Consider the following 16,618-nt stretch of genomic DNA (forward strand, 5'->3'; position numbering starts at 1 on the left):
CTCTCCTATATTGTAACAGGGTAGTTATCTAATGTCTCTTGTAAAACAGAAACTCAAGGACTGACACTTCCTCTTAGCTGCAGTGTAAGCACAAAATGGTAAGCAATGTAAAACAAAGGCACAGAGATGGCATTGACCTTTTTAGGCAAGTGAAATATGTCTGCCTCACAGTCACTATGGAACACCCCACTTCATTTAATAAAATACTTATGGGGGAAAGAAAACACAGGAGACATACTAAAAAGAACATTAACATACCAAAAACATGGTAATAAATAACATGTATAGTAAGTTTTCTGGTGAGAACAGACATGAACAAAATTTAATATAGGACTTTCAGGGACACCTCCTCAGTCTACTATATCTCTGGGCTGCAACAAACATAGACAAACACATTTTCTTTGGTTATCCTAAGGTCTATGAACCAGACAGGCTATCACCTACAGCCTGTCACTCATCACAGTCATCTGACAGACTATCTTCAGGGGTGAGCCCAGGCTTTGTGTGTCTGCTCTGAGTATAATGACGTTTCCTACAGCCAATAGAATGTACTTGAGGCAGCGTGTGGAGGGTCACAGTAGTTGCTTTGATGAAGGATGGGAAAACGATTTCCACTAATATTTTCAACTAATTCAATTTAATAGTGAATAGGGGGATAATGAAGTATTTTTGCAAGCAACCACAGAGTATGTAATAAAATTCTAGATAAAAATGTCATAATTCCATTAAGAATAATACTAGAGTAAGATCATGGTAAGTTTCCACTATATCATCATTTCTGGTCAGAAAAGTTTTGAAATAAAAAAAATTGCCACAAAAATGTAATAACAATATTGAAGGGGATGCCCTCTTTGTGGAAACTACCAATGATAGACTAGTTAATGTCTTTGCTTGGCCCAGCCTCAGACACTCTCCCGAGGAAATCCAAACAGCAGAAACAACGAGAGGATCTGAAAGAGAGCTTCAAGCCACACCCTGCCTCTCCTCCCCACTGCTCTACAAAGGCATATAACTAGTCTCTCCCTTATCAAAATGTTTTAAGTACATCTCTACTATTTCCATTAAGCCTGAAATTAAACCGTGCCAGAGAGGAATCCGATACTGTCTATAAGGCCCAACTCTATGCACAGCTTCAATATATTTCAGATTACTACAAAGAGGGCACTATAGGGGTCAATAGCGAGCTGGGGTGCACACCAAGACCTGGGGAGCTGGTGTGCACCCCAGCTAGCAGTGACACCTGGGTGTGGGGTGAGGCTCCTCCTCCTCCCAGTGTTCCAGCCAGGTGTTGATGAGAGCTGAAATGACTGGAAGATTTGTCATTCTATAATCTAGAAAATCTTTGAAGACAAACACTGATAAATTTTCTAGTTAAGCAATGCAAAGACTGCTATAAAAATATTGACCTTGGATTACAATAAATATACAAAAGTTGTTACTTTTGTACTGATAAAAATTAATGATCACTTTGTGCAGTACATGAAAGTACAAGACAGTATATGAATATTTATAAGCATGCATTCCAATTTTTGATAGCACATTTACAAAACATATATTCCATGTAATATCTAAAACACAATGCTTAGTGTTTACACGTTTCAAGAAGCCATGGCACATAGTAAGTACATGAGGACATTATATATGATGTGTGAGTTAGGAGCTGCCTCGGCCAGCCCCAGGTAGGGACTGATTCCCATCTTTTGAAAAAATATGATCTTCTGCTTGAAAGTGAAACTGAATGTGGTAATAATTTCAGGTTGGGAGGGTTGGGCTAGTTACTGTGAATATGTAACTTATGCATGGGGCTACCAGTGAATGTCATATCATAACTTTTGGTCATCAACACACACTGGACAGTTAGGCTTTGACGAGTAATGATCTTTGTCCATCTCCTTAAAGTAATGGGTGATCCAGTAAAAATGGATAAAAAGGACAGTATACATTATTTACTCTTAAACAGCTATTTAAAATGTAATATTAAACATTTCTTTCCTTTGTACAGATAATAGCAAATGACAGCCTTATGGTGAGGTTGCTTGTCTGTGTTTGTGACAAGCACAGCTGAGAGGTTACAGAGCCTACCTGGTGTGTAGGCTGACAGGTGATGACTGACTGGGTAGTTAGTGATCTGCTAGCGTAAGTGACGTGACAGTAGCTGCACAAGAGTATACAACCACATGGCATACACATACGTATACATACGTACGTATGAGACGTGCTACGAAGATGGGAGAAGGACGCAGACACTGTTATACGGACGGCAGGCAATACGGGGCACGGGGCAGAACAGCACAACATGGCAGCTATAGGTCACCAACGGAAAAAAAGAAAACACGTATAAGTCATGGCACAAAAAACGAAACTTGTATGTTTCTTGGAGGACACATGCAAACATGAAACCCTATCCTAGACATGACTTCTGAAAAAACAAAACATAAAGTTCATTTGGAATGTAACCTTATGACTAGAAGAAATATATCACATCCACGTTCCCTCTGTGAGTCACTGGCATGCTGACAGTGGAGGCAATGGAGGCAGACCACACTGTCTGCATTTTCTGAGGAAGTTGGCAGATTTGTGGCCTTGCTATAGTTGTTGTGATAAAAAGTAAATAAAAAAAGGGTAGTAATTTTCACATTCAAGAGTTAAAACATTTTGATATATTAATGAGGACGATAAGTTAGATTAACTGTTGGACTGTGAGCACTCAGGAGCACCAGGACAGACCACAGCAAGCTTGGCTTCAGGTATGGAAGAGACACAGATGACAGAATGTGAGGCAATCAACTAAGATAACCTTTTGTTGCTACTAAAGCAAAACATTAAATAAAATAATAATGAGAGAGAGAGAGAGAGAGAGAGAGAGAGAGAGAGAGAGAGAGAGAGAGAGAGAGAGAGAGAGAGAGAGAGAGAGAGAGAGAGAGAGAGAGAGAGAGAGAGAGAGAGAGAGAGAGAGAGAGAGAGAGAGAGAGAGAGAGAGAGAGAGAGAGAGAGAGAGAGAGAGAGAGAGAGAGGAATTTCAAGCAATATGGAAAGAGCTGCAAAGAATCTTGATGCAGACTGAGATGAGAACATGTCAACATACTAAAGCGTAACTACAACATCTCAGAGTTACAGTGTCACAATGCAATGCATAACCTCCACCACATCCCAGCCAGTGTGTTGCTCAACAGTAGACTTGCACCATCAGCTTTAATAAGATCAACATGAAACATTCACAGTAAGTTTTCTATGAGTTACACTTGGAGTAACTGTCAAGATTTCATTTCTATTGAGATTTAATTATTAATTTCAAATAGACATGTGTTAATATATTTGGTTATCGTAAGTTATCATAATATAATAAGGATTTTCTTGTCACACTGACAGTTATAACATAGTAGAATCAAGAATATATAAGACAGTGGCCACTATCAAAGAAGATACAGCTACACCAGGATTTTAACTTAATAACATAGACCATGTTCTTAAGAAAAATACACTTTGGGATGAATTTTTCAATTACTTTTGCACTGTGAAATAAATACTGACTCATATTTTTTATTTTATTTGTAAAAACAAATATATACATATGTTAAATTGGATTGGTCATGTAGAAACATTGAGAAAAGTATTATCAAATAGATATAATAGTTATCAGTTGTGGATGAAAGGCAGAGAGGAGAACTAAGAAAGTGATAGAGAGCTGGGAGGTGATCATCTAGGAAGGCAAAAGGTGTGTCTGAGACAGAGACAGAATGAGCTGGAGTGATGCAGCACATAGGGGTGACACCTCACTGAGATCTGTAGTCTTACATATGTGGTGAGGGTTACACCATTGGTAATGAGGCACGCTTGTAAGAAAGCATTGAAGTAACTGGGTACTAAAGCAGCTTGGGCTTTGCTACTGTGGGCGTCTGTGGGAGGGGGACGGTTTGCTACACAATGTCATTTCAATGCTGAATTTTCTTGCTTTAATGTGATTCTTTATTTGGCTGGTGGACTTGGTGAATTTGTGTTTCAGGACCATATAAGGAACACTGTAACATCTTTGAGTGTCAGTAATGGCACTGATATGTGAATGCCAAAACCTATACATTTGAAATTTCATATTTATCTGAATAAAATAGAGTCTACCTTTTCATGCATGTTTGATAGTGACATGGGACTACCTCAGCTTTGGTGAACACAACACCAGGTTATCACAGTTCTTTTGAGCAGCCAGTGCAACATTTATGAAGACAAATTTCTTCATCTGTAAACTACACAATCAACTATGAGTTCTGAGAGCTACTGGAGATGATTTCTTTACATCTTGGAAGGTACTAAATTAATATATTGATTAAAAAAAACTATTTATCATTATGTAAAATTTGAGAACAACTGTTTCCATGAATTTTCTTTTTTGACTACATTTTAAACAAAACTAATTCAAATTTGCAAAATGCATAAATATAAATGAATAAATAAACAAACAAATATTCAACATGTAGACAGGAATCCAGTAGTCCCTGCACACTGCAGCACACATTCATTCTACTCATAGCTGTTTGCTTTGCAGGTGGACTGAGCTCAAGTCATACACCAGGAATAACTGAGGCCATTTTGTGCTGTGTTTGTCCTGTCCCAAGATAAACTCTGGGTTCTGGACAGAAAATATTGTTCTTGTAGTTTCCAATGCAGTGACCTCATCTACTCTACATAATGTGTCTATACAAAAACTTCTTGCAGACACTAACACCAATACGTATTTAGATAGCAACAGCATGTTCACAGATGATGATATACAATAAATATATATTACACCTTCAGTACCATGGACCACTGAGCCCAACTGACTCACCCACAACACAGAACTGTGGCCCTAATTCAATGTTACTGAAAGACTTGATATGGGACGAATATTTGTACACAGCAAGATACTTCACACTAAACAAGAATGTTTTTTCATAAATTCAAATAAAAAAATAAATGTCAGTACTGTACTATAAATTTACAAAAAAAAAAAAAAAAAAAAAAAAGAATAAAATAAAATAAAATAAAATGGGCCAATACTTCCACACTGGTCTACCCAACAATCCCTGCACATGGTGAGTATTGTGATTGGCATTTCCCTACTTAGTGTTTAACAACTCTTCTTTCTCCCTCCAACAAGGTCTGATGCACTCCCAGAGGGTGACTCAGGCCACACAAGCACACACTGTTTCTGATTGTCCAGTCTGGAAGTTATTACTTGAGCTGGCCAGTCAATGACTATCTGACAGGCAAGATAGTGTGGGAAGGGACTGGAGGAATTATCTATGAAACTAAATGATGGCCTGTATGATAAATAGGGTGTAAGGGATGGAACTGTGGGAAGAACTGACTTGTAAGTAAAACATAGTCTGCTTAACCCTAAGAGTACCTGTTAGTATGGCTTGCAGTCAGTTTTGGATCGCTTCAGCTGCACCTTCAAGCGTTTGTTGCCAATCTGCTGACCATTCATGTGCTGGATGGCTCGCTGGGCATCCAGCGCATTGTCATATGATACAAAACCTGCAAAGTAACATGCAAATATCATGATTCTATCTACACAAAAACTGAAGCTTGCTATGCAAAACCATACATATCATGAAACATGAATAAATATCTTAAGAAAGCAAAGATTACAGTTCATCTTAGTTACATAAATAGTGTACAGTTTGTTATAGTCAGTTATCATGAAATATTTTCTATACCTCAGATTTGAAAGAATTAAAAAGTTCAGATGAAAAAGTCCCACAACTAGATATATTGCCAACTCTAGATCTTATGAAATCAATGTTCTATCTTACCACATAATATTGTTTAAGTCTTTCAATGCTTGAGAGGAAGTTCATCTATACTGCACAAATAATAAAGTAATGTTCCAACTGTATTTTCTTTCCAAACTATCAATTCTCTATCAAACTATGTCTGACTGCTGTTTAGAGGCAAATAAATGAATTTAATTAACTTAAGTAAAGCTAGAAATTATACTTTACATACCAAAGCACTTTGATAGGTTTGTTTGTTTATCAATAAAGACTTTAGCAGAGATGACTTTGCCAAATGGCCAGAAAGCTTGGGCGAGCTCTTGATCAGTGAACTCTTGTGGTAAATGGTAGATGAAGAGGTTAGCTCCATCTGGCCCTTCCACCTGCTTCCCAGCTGGATTTGAGGAGGCTGCTGCCCCTAAGCCTGTGGCAGCTGTCACATTGTTGGCAAATCCTGTAGGAGGATCCTTACTATTATGACCATTTAAACAAAAATTATTTGTGACATCTTACTTGGTCATACAACGCCAATGTTTTCTTGTTTACTTTTTAGTATGTAATATGCATACTTTTAATACAGCAATTCAAATTATCAGGAAAAAAGAAGAAAGTCATGTATGAAGTGCTGTAAGGCTTGCCAGCAAAACTTTACTGCCAAATGCAGCACAGCCAACATCACACATGTTTGCAATCACGATCCATGTCCCATATCATTGAAGATAAACCTTATCCCAACAAACAGTTAATGACCAAAAACATATAATGGAAAATACATGCACTATTAAAACAAGTTAATAATTAGGAACTTATACCTTATCCTCAAAAAACAGGTGCAAGTATGTTCCAGTTACTTTTACCTACCTTAGCAGCTGAAGGTACATTCATATTTCCTATCAGGTACTGTGTGTGTGTGTGTGTGTGTGTGTGTGTGTGTGTGTGTGTGTGTGTGTGTGTGTGTGTGTGTGTGTGTGTGTGTGTGTGTGTATATTTACCTAGTTGTATATTGCAAGGTTTGAATAAGACTCATAGTGACCTGTCTCCTTATCTATTTTTATCCAACTTTTTTTTTCAAATATACAATGGAGGCTCAATACTCAAACTTAATTTATTCCAAATGGCTGTTCAAGTATCAAAAATTTTAACTACTGATATCTATAAATCAGGTAATTTGTTCTAATTTTAACAAAAGCTGAAGTTTACAAAAAATTTCAATGTATTTTTTTTAATAATCTTGATTTGTACATATTGCAAGTGAAGGCTGGTGATAGATAATTTAGAAGAGAAAGGGAGAAGGGTGGGGAGGAGGAGGGAGGTTGTCGGAGGACTAGTCACTATCCATGAAAACGTCTGATAACTTTTCTCCTGGTGTGATTCTTTGAACACACTAGTGAAGTGCTGTGGCTCACTAACACTTGCACTCTCACTAGATTCCTTATTCTAACCACTAATAAGCCTCTTTGGTGCCCTTATAAGTTTCTAAATGAAAAACTACAGACAAAATGTAGAAGCAAGTAATTTTTCTCACAACTGTGGCAAGAATCCTACGGATGTGCACTGGTATCCAGTATGTCAGAATGCCAGTATTTTGCTTCTGTATTACTGGTATCAGAATAGGACAATGGTGGCGGTGGGAAGGGAGAGGACAGAGCTTTGTTTACAACCATGTGTGCAGCTGTTTGATTACCACTAGATGTTTTAACCACTAATAAGCCTTTGGTATTATTGTAAGTTCAAAATGAAAAACTCCAAACAATGCAGGAAAATGTTATTCTGATGACCTGATTCACTACATACTTTTAAAAGTTTCTCTCCTCCTCTTTTCTTATCCTAATGTATTCGTTTCGTGCCTCTTTATACTGCTTTTTATTTGTTTCATTCCATTGCTTCCTTAATTTTTTTCCAAGCTGCATCCTTACACTTTTTTAGCTTTTGCACTTATAGCATTGTACCACATGTGTTTGCTCTCTTTTATTCTGTATTCGGGAACATATCTCTTTACTCCCTCATTATAATTGTCAAGGAATATATCATACTTCTCTTGAATTGTCTTGCCTTGCATAATTTTCTTCCACTCAATACTATCAAAGTAGTTTCTTAACCCTCCAAAATTTTATTTGGCTTAGTTCCGTCTTTTTTTGCATAAAAATGATTATTGGCTTTACTCTAGAAAATCTGGCATCGATCAGCTGGTGGAGAAAAACAGATGCATCCTTTGCATTAAATTGAGTTGTGTTCCTTGTTGTTAGTTCATTTGTGTTCTACTTATGAATAAATTGATATTAGCTGGAATTGAGTTTTTCTGGAACCAGGTGGTAAGTATACAGTACCTCCAAGTGGTACTCGCTCATGAAAAGTTTGGGAACCACTGCCTCAACTGTACCTATTGTATAAGTCCTCACACTTTATCAATACTTCACTGATCTGCTTACTTTCACATCTAATTTCTGTTCTCTAATAACTTCTACACCAAGATATTTCTGGTGTAATCTTCACTTTCTGCATCACACAACACCCTGATCCATCACCTCATCCTTGTTACTTAATGGTTTTCACTTATGGATCTTTGACCAAAATAAACTGTACAGTGAATTAGTAACCTATGTACTGAAATTCTTCTATTTCTTGCTAGTGTGGAATATCTTATCTATTTGTGTTAACTGAAGAAAAACTTGAATGGCTTTTGTGATTTGTGATTACATTGTAAGAAATGGACTTAGAATAATTATAGTCTATGGCTACAATTAGTATGCAGTGTTGTCTCATTGCAATAACATAAGCACAGATGACTAAGCTAAGCACACCATTTCCTCATGATATAACTGATGTCTTATGTCTAAAACTGTAGCATGTAATTCATCCACAAACAATGATATAATGACAGTTGTTTCTTTAGGTTCCATCATGAATGACGGAAAGAAAGTACTACCTGCCAAGATTCTCACCAACTTCAGAGACGACTAAAGCTGAAATCAAGGCTGAGAATTCACTTACCGCTGGTGGTGGAGGTGAGACCAGTCAGCACTGCAACAAAACCCCAAGCATCACCCATTAGTCAGTGCTCACCCTCAACAGCTCAACTACCACAAAAAAAAAAAAAAAAAAAAAAAAAAAAAAAAAAAAAAAAAAACCTGGAAGGTTTAAGTGTCTCAAAATCCAAAATGCTTCACAGACTTAGTTACGGTTTTTATCAAGAAATGTTTGCTTTAGGGTGTGACAACATCCTGCTCCTTTGAAAACAGCATCATTCCACTTTATTATTTCAAAATTGACCCGTACAACATACTGGAGTTCTCTAATGATGATGTGTAGATCCTAAGCTGGATTTTTATGATCTTACAAACAAATCAACTTGTTATCAGGGGCATGATGGTGGCTTCACTAACTTTACAGTCAAGATATCCGTTATTTTCATGGACTGAAGGGCAGGTTCTTCACAGGCTGTGCTACTCATGGCTTTCAAAATGCTATAAATGCCTGTCCATGGATGCAAAAGTTCTCTAATATCTGTCAAAAAGTATCTAAGTACCTTCATGTACAGAAAATAACAATGGTTTTTAATGGTATTCACCTTATTTACTAGGAATTCAAAAATAAATTAAATATGATTTTTTAGTAGTAATCATCTCACTTCTTGGAGCTTGAAAATAATATATTTCTACTACTTTTTTTTTTCTTTTGCTATTGCTCAGTGATGAGGAGACAGTGAGAGTGTGGATTAGTTATCTGATGTCTGACAAGTAGTGAGCAGGATGTGTTGAAACTTGTGACAAAACAAACTGGAAAAAAAGAAAAAAAGAAAAAAAATAATAATAAAAATTTGCAGGTGAATGTAAAGCAGTGACGTCCTTAACAAAGTCTGTGAGTGAATAACACCAATACAGTAAGCCATTCTCCCCCTTGGGTCCTGTGCCCAGGGCTTCCCTCACACCAAGAAGCACAGAGGGAGGAGGGACCCCACATGCCACACTATAGACACACAGATGAGAATGTATCACAAACAGAAACACTCTTTATGGTCACTGCTTGTTTGCTTTCTCATCTGAGCTCCATCAGTTATTCACCAAAATGGCAAGTGAAACCAAGCTAGAAATGTCTACATTATTTTCTTTCTCCAACAAGAAGTGTGGCAGATGAGGGACTTAAGCAGAGGAACATAATCAGCCCCAAAGCATAAACAGCAATTTATACAAATATTGTACTGCAGCAAATTATAACATAAACAGAAAATCCATCACATTTAAATAATACCCGGTTATAACCTTAACGAATTACACAAAGAAACAGTCAAAATGATTTCCAATATAATGTTTCATTAAATCTTTCATCACTCTAAAATAACATCAGCAATCCTTTAATCTATTTTCAGTATATATATGTATACAGATAAATAAACAGATAAATAAATAAATTAATTAATTAATCAACTGAGAGAGAGAGAGAGAGAGAGAGAGAGAGAGAGAGAGAGAGAGAGAGAGAGAGAGAGAGAGAGAGAGAGAGAGACCTTATCTCAGCTAACTTCCCTGTGAGGGTGTCCATGTCTAGATACACTACATAGTACTAACTCTAGATTTTGCAAATTAACAAACAAACCAAAGGAAAAGGAAAAAAATAACATTCCTATTTGAAAAAAAAAAAAAAAAAAAAAAACTAAACCTGATAGTAAAATACAGAAAAGGCATACTTCATCTTTTTTTTTTTTTTTTCCAGATTGGTTACCATACACTGAGATTACTTCCCCCTCAGTTTGATGGAAGTTTTCCCACCAGTCTTTACATTTTTACCTAACATCTGTATCCTTTCCAATCTAATGCAAAGCAGAATGACCTGTAACATGAGAAACTTACAACCAGATGCAACAAAAACAAGACTCATATCTCTCTCTCTCTCTCTCTCTCTCTCTCTCTCTCTCTCTCTCTCTCTCTCTCTCTCTCTCTCTCTCTCTCTCTCTCTCTCTCTCTCTCTCTCTCTCTCTCATGCAAATACACCCCAGCCTCCTTCTCTTCTGTTTCTCTTTCACCTCCTTATCTCCTTCAACTCTCTCTTCCTTTTTCCTCATTTCCATCTTTAATATCTTCCTCTTCTCATCCCATTTTCCTTCTCTCATTACTTTATTTCACAACTATCATAAAAACACATTTCACTGTTCATCTATTCATTAAAAGTTTAATTCTCTCTCTCTCTCTCTCTCTCTCTCTCTCTCTCTCTCTCTCTGGTATCTACATAATTGAAATTACCCTCACACAACTTCACCATCATCTCATTCTGCCCTATCTTCTTTTCCAGCTCCAGAAACTTTCACATACTATCCATTATTTCTAACACAGTATGCATACATATATATTTCTGCCCCATTTAGCAACATACACATATATCTATTATGGTATCTATCTATACTTAATTCATCCTCATTCTCCTTTTGAAATTCATGATTCTCACAGCTCAGTCTAACTAAACTTATAAAAAAGCAAAAATTTTGGAATATACATTTTGGTACACACACACACACACACACACACACACACACACACACACACACACACACACACACACACACACTCAATGATAGTAGCCAATTCAGAGAAATGATCACATTTAAGACTGAAGTAAATTAGAAAAGAAGTGAACATGTCCTTAGTAATAAGTAAAAATTGAATAAATAAATGAATGATTAAATAAATACATATATAAATATTTCCATTAATCAGTAAAATAAAAATACAAGGAATATTGACAAAAATTACTATAATGAACTACAGCAATTATAACTAATTTGATAATGATGAGAGAGAGAGAGAGAGAGAGAGAGAGAGAGAGAGAGAGAGAGAGAGAGAGAGAGAGAGAGAGAGAGAGAGAGAGAGAGAGAGAGAGAGAGAGAGAGAGAGAGAGAGAGAGAGAGAGAGAGAGAGAGAGAGAGAGAGAGAGAGAGAGAGAGACACACACACACACACACACACACACACACACACACACACACTAGGTATAATGTATGGAGAAGAGAGAGAGTGGGTAAAGGAGGAGGAGTCATGATTATGTTAAGGAAGGAGATAGTGATAAACGAAATGGAATGTGGGGAAGGAAAAGCAGAAGTATTGTATATTAAGATGCATATTAATAAAAAAGTTAACAATCATTGTATGATATGTGCCACCAAAAACAAATTCATGGACCAATCAAGAATATAAAAACATGATAGATGACACAATAAGGAGTCTAACGAGAATCGTTAAAGAAAGGAGAAAAGTGATATTAGTAGGAGATTTCAACTGTAAAGAAGTGGACTGGGAAAATTATGAAAGTGGTATGGGGAAGAAGCCTGGGAGAAAGATTCTTGAACCTAATGATAGACAATATGATGGACCAGAGAGTAAAGGAATGCACAAGATTCAGAGGAAACGACGAGCGGCGAGATTGGACCTAGTTTTTACAAGGGTATACAAATGAATGATGATATAAGATATAAGTGCCCATTGGGAAAGAGTGACCATGCAATATTAGAAATAGATATAGAAGAGGAAAGGAAGATAGAGACGATTCATACAAAGGAGACCGATTAAATTACAGAAAGGCTGATATTGAGAATCTCAAGAACTATTTTAAAACGTAGACTGGGAGGAGATGGAAAACTCAGAGACAATGCAAGACAAATATAACTTATTTTTGGAAATATACAAAACAGGAGTCAGGAATATGTCCCAAAATATAGACCTAAAGAAGAAGGAAAGAAAGATTGGTTTAATGCAAGGTGTGCTAGGGCAAAGGAGAAAAGAGATGGAGCATGGAAAAGGTGGAGGAGAAATAGAAATCCAGCAAATAAGGAAAACTTCAAGGCAGCGAGAAATGAATATGTTAAGGTGAGGAAGGAAGAGGAAAAGAACTTGAAAAGGACATTGTCGAAAAATGTAAGGAGCAACCAAAATTGTTCTATAGATTCATAAATGGAAAAATTAGGCAAAAGAAACAATAGAAAGGTTAAAAGGAGAGAACGGGATGGTGGAAGACCCAAAAAGTATGGCAGAACTATTAAATAAAAATTCCAGGAGGTCTTTACTAAGGAATCCAAATTTGAGAGGCCACAGGGTAATAGAGAGACAATCTATATGAAAGAGATTAAAGTAACCAAGCTTGAAATAAAAGAGTTAATGAAGGAACTGGATGAAGAGAAGGCAATGGGACCAGATGAAGTCTCAGGCAGAATACTGAAAGAATGTAGGGAAGAACTAGCAAGTCCTATATACAACATCATAAAATGCTCAATAGAAAATGGAACAGTACCAGTAGAATGGAAAAGAGCTGAGGTGGTTCCCATATATAAGAGCGGAAGGAAGGAAGAACCTTTAAATTACAGACCGGTATCACTAACTAGTGTAATATGCAAGATGTGTGAAAGAATAATAAAGAAACAATGGATCGAGTTCCTTGAAGACAACAAATTAATATCAAATAGCCAATTTGGTTTTAGAAAAGACGGTCTTGTGTAACTAATTTATTGAGTTTCTATTCTAGAATAGTTGATAGAGTACAAGAGAGAGGGATGGGTTGACTGTATTTATTTGGATTTAAAAAAGGCGTTTGACAAAGTGCCACATGCAAGATTACTATGGAAGTTAGAGGAGAAGGGTGGCTTAAAAGGAAGCACATTGAGATGGATAGAAAATTATTTGAGGGGGAGAGAAATAAGGACGGTAGTTAAAGATATGAAGTCCAAGTGGAGAGCAGTAGAAAGCGGAGTGCCACAGGGGTCAGTATTGGCACCAATACTTTTCCTCATTTATATTAACGACATGCCAGAAGGAGTGAACAGCTACATAAATCTGTTTGCAGATGATACGAAACTGTGCAGAGTTATAAAGCAAAAGGAGGATTGTGAAATACTGCAAGAAGACCTAAATAAGATCTGGGAATGGAGTAAAAGTGGGAAATGGAATTCAATGTGAACAAAAGCCATGTCATGGAAATGGGAAAGAGTGAAAGACGACCTGTGGGAATCTATAAGATGGGAGATGGAGTAGAACTGGAGAAAGTTAAAAAGGAAAAGGACTTAGGAGTGACGATGGAAGAAAACAATCAACCAGTAAGCCATATTGATAGAATTTTTAGAGAAACATATAATTTGCTAAGGAATATTGGAGTAGCATTTCACTACATGGACAAAGAAATGATGAAGAAATTGATAAGTACTATAATAAGACCCAGATTGGAATATGCAGGAGTAGTGTGGACCCCTCATAAAAAGAAACACATAAGGAAATTGGAGAGGCTACAAAAATGGCTACAAGAATGGTTCCAGAATTTGAAGGGATGACATATGAGGAGAGACTAAAGGCTATGGATCTACCAACCCTGGAACAAAGAAGGAGAGAGGAGACCTGATACAAGTTTATAAATTGATCAACGGAATGGACCAAGTGGATAATGAGAAACTGATCCTGAGAGAAGAATATGACATCCAAGCACAAGATCGCATAGTAAAAAGCTGAGAAAAGGAAGATGTCTGAGAGATATTAAAAATATAGTTTCCGCAGAGATGTATTGAGACGTGGAACAGTTTAAATGAAGAAGTAGTGTCTGCAATGAGTGTGCATACTTTTAAAGTAAGGTTGGATAAGTGTAGATATGGAGACGGGGCCACACGAGCATAAAGCCCAGGCCCTGTAAAACTACAACTAGGTAAATACACACACACACACACACACACACACGAGTCCCGGCACACAGGCAACTGGGCAAGCCTCTTAATGTGTGGCCCCTGTTCACCTAGCAGTAAATAGGTATGGGATGTAACTCGAGGGGTTGTGGCCTTGCTTTCCCAGTGTGTGGAGGGTGTTGTGGTCTCAGTCCTACCCGAAGATCGGTCTATGAGCTCTGAGCTCACTCCATAATGGGGAAGACTGGCTGGGTGACCAGTAGGCAACCGTGGTGAATTACACACACACACACACACACACACACACACACACACACACACACACACACACACACACACACACACATTATATTTAGATGAAGAAATGATGAAGAAAATAATTACTGCAATGATAAGACCAAGGCTTGAATATGCAACAATACAGTGGGCTCCGAACTTAAAGAAACACATAAGGAAACTAGAGAAAGTACAGAGGGCTGCAACAAAAATGGTGCCTGACTTAAGAGATTTAACTTATGAAGACAGACTGAACAGAATGCAACTTCCAACCCTGGAAAACAGAAGAGAAAGGGGAGACCTGATAGCAATATACAGAGTGATGATTGGCATGGAAAAAATGGATAGGGAAGATCTGTGTATGTGGAATGAAAGAATGTCGAGAGGGCATGGGAAAAAACTAAAAATGGCCACTTACAGGAGAGATGTGAAAAAATATAGCTTTCCTCATAGAAGGGTGGAAGCATGGAATAGTTTAGATGTGGAAGTGGTCAACGCAAGGAATATTCATGATTTTAAGAAAAAGCTGGACATTAGTAGATATGGAGACGGGACAGTACGAGCATAGCTCTTTTCCCGTATGTTACAATTAGGTAAATACAATTAGGTAAATACACACACACACACACACACACACACACACTTTAGGAAGAGAGATAAAGAGGTGTAACGAACAATATGCATTGAGTCCTGCCCAGATAATGTCTCTTATATCCAGCAATCATAGCCCTGAGGAACAGAGACCATACACCAAAACGTTTACAGGTGATGATACAATTACAAAATTTAATGTCAGTGTTGTGCCTAAGCTCCAGGGAGTAGTATGGTGGTTCACAAGACTATACTTTTCCACCAGTTGCCAACAGGGCTGAGAGTATGAATAATGTTTCACTGTCTGTTTGATCTGCTGCAGTCTCTGATGAGACAGCCAGACGTTACCTTATGGAACGAGCTCAGAGCTCATTATTTCCGATCTTCGGATAGGCCTGAGACCAGGCACACACCACACACCGGGACAACAAGGTCACAACTCCTCGATTTACATCCCGTACCTACTCACTGCTAGGTGAACAGGGGCTACACGTGAAAGGAGACACACCCAAATATCTCCACCCGGCCGGGGAATCGAACCCTGGTCCTCTGGCTTGTGAAGTGTGTATGGGTGTGTGCTCCATTGTCTGGGTCTCCCTGTGGGGCATTGCCAGCCTGGTATACAAATAGATAGAACTAAACTAAAAAGAAGAAAAGTATAAAAGTCTTAGTAAGGACTATGGGATGAAAATCAAGACAATAAGTAAAGCAAAGGGAAAAGGGAACAATGAGTGGTGTGATGCTTTATCTCAAGAAAAGAACGTTAACAAAATACTTTTTGCATCATTAAAACTACTTTCAAAATGAGTCAGTAGTATGTTCTAATAACTGAGAGAGAGAGAGAGAGAGAGAGAGAGAGAGAGAGAGAGAGAGAGAGAGAGAGAGAGAGAGAGAGAGAGAGAGAGAGAGAGAGAGAGAGAGAGAGAGAGAGAGAGAGAGAGAGAGAGAGAGAGAGAGAGAGAGAGAGAGAGAGAGAGAGAGAGAGAGAGAGAGAGAGAGAGAGAGAGAGAGAGAGAGAGAGAGATCAAATTCCCAAAAGATAAAGAAACATAGTCAGTCAGTGTTCAAAGCAGTAAATGCATTACATCATCTGGGTTTAAGGACTCCGTTGAAGAAAATTTATGGAAAGGGATGACAGAATGAATACTTCAATAATGCCTAGAAAATACATGTATTGATGCTTGAGTTGGTCTGGAGGCCGAGGTAGAGTGAGGGAGGACCAGCCATGAATTTAGAATTTAGTTGCACGAAGTATATATGGAAACACAGCATGAACTTGATTCAGATTTTGTAGATGAACACACTTGTGTATGTATACATATACATGCATGCTGTCATGTGCACACATGCACTT

At 37.6% G+C, this 16,618-nt stretch overlaps 1 protein-coding gene across 20 annotated transcripts in view; it reads right to left on the reverse strand.

Annotated features, from left to right (window-relative positions):
- Window positions 1-232: 232 nt before the first annotated feature.
- LOC123504626 (CUGBP Elav-like family member 2) overlaps window positions 233-16,618 on the reverse strand; it is a 622,414-nt gene continuing 606,028 nt past the window's right edge. For 14 of the 20 annotated variants that reach the window (XM_045255318.1, XM_045255306.1, XM_045255302.1 and 11 more), the window contains 4 exons: window positions 8,745-8,774; window positions 5,986-6,207; window positions 5,384-5,514; window positions 233-2,303 (listed from right to left, as the gene is read on the reverse strand). In XM_045255318.1, coding sequence (XP_045111253.1) covers window positions 5,387-5,514; window positions 5,986-6,207; window positions 8,745-8,774 — 380 coding nt within the window. In that variant the 3' untranslated portion in view covers window positions 233-2,303; window positions 5,384-5,386. The remainder of the gene's footprint in view (window positions 2,304-5,383; window positions 5,515-5,985; window positions 6,208-8,744; window positions 8,775-16,618) is intronic. The other 6 variants (XM_045255308.1, XM_045255321.1, XM_045255304.1 and 3 more) reach the window with 1 other exon arrangement.

This window comes from Portunus trituberculatus, chromosome 16 (assembly GCF_017591435.1).
Source record: "Portunus trituberculatus isolate SZX2019 chromosome 16, ASM1759143v1, whole genome shotgun sequence".
NCBI lineage: Eukaryota > Metazoa > Arthropoda > Malacostraca > Decapoda > Portunidae > Portunus > Portunus trituberculatus.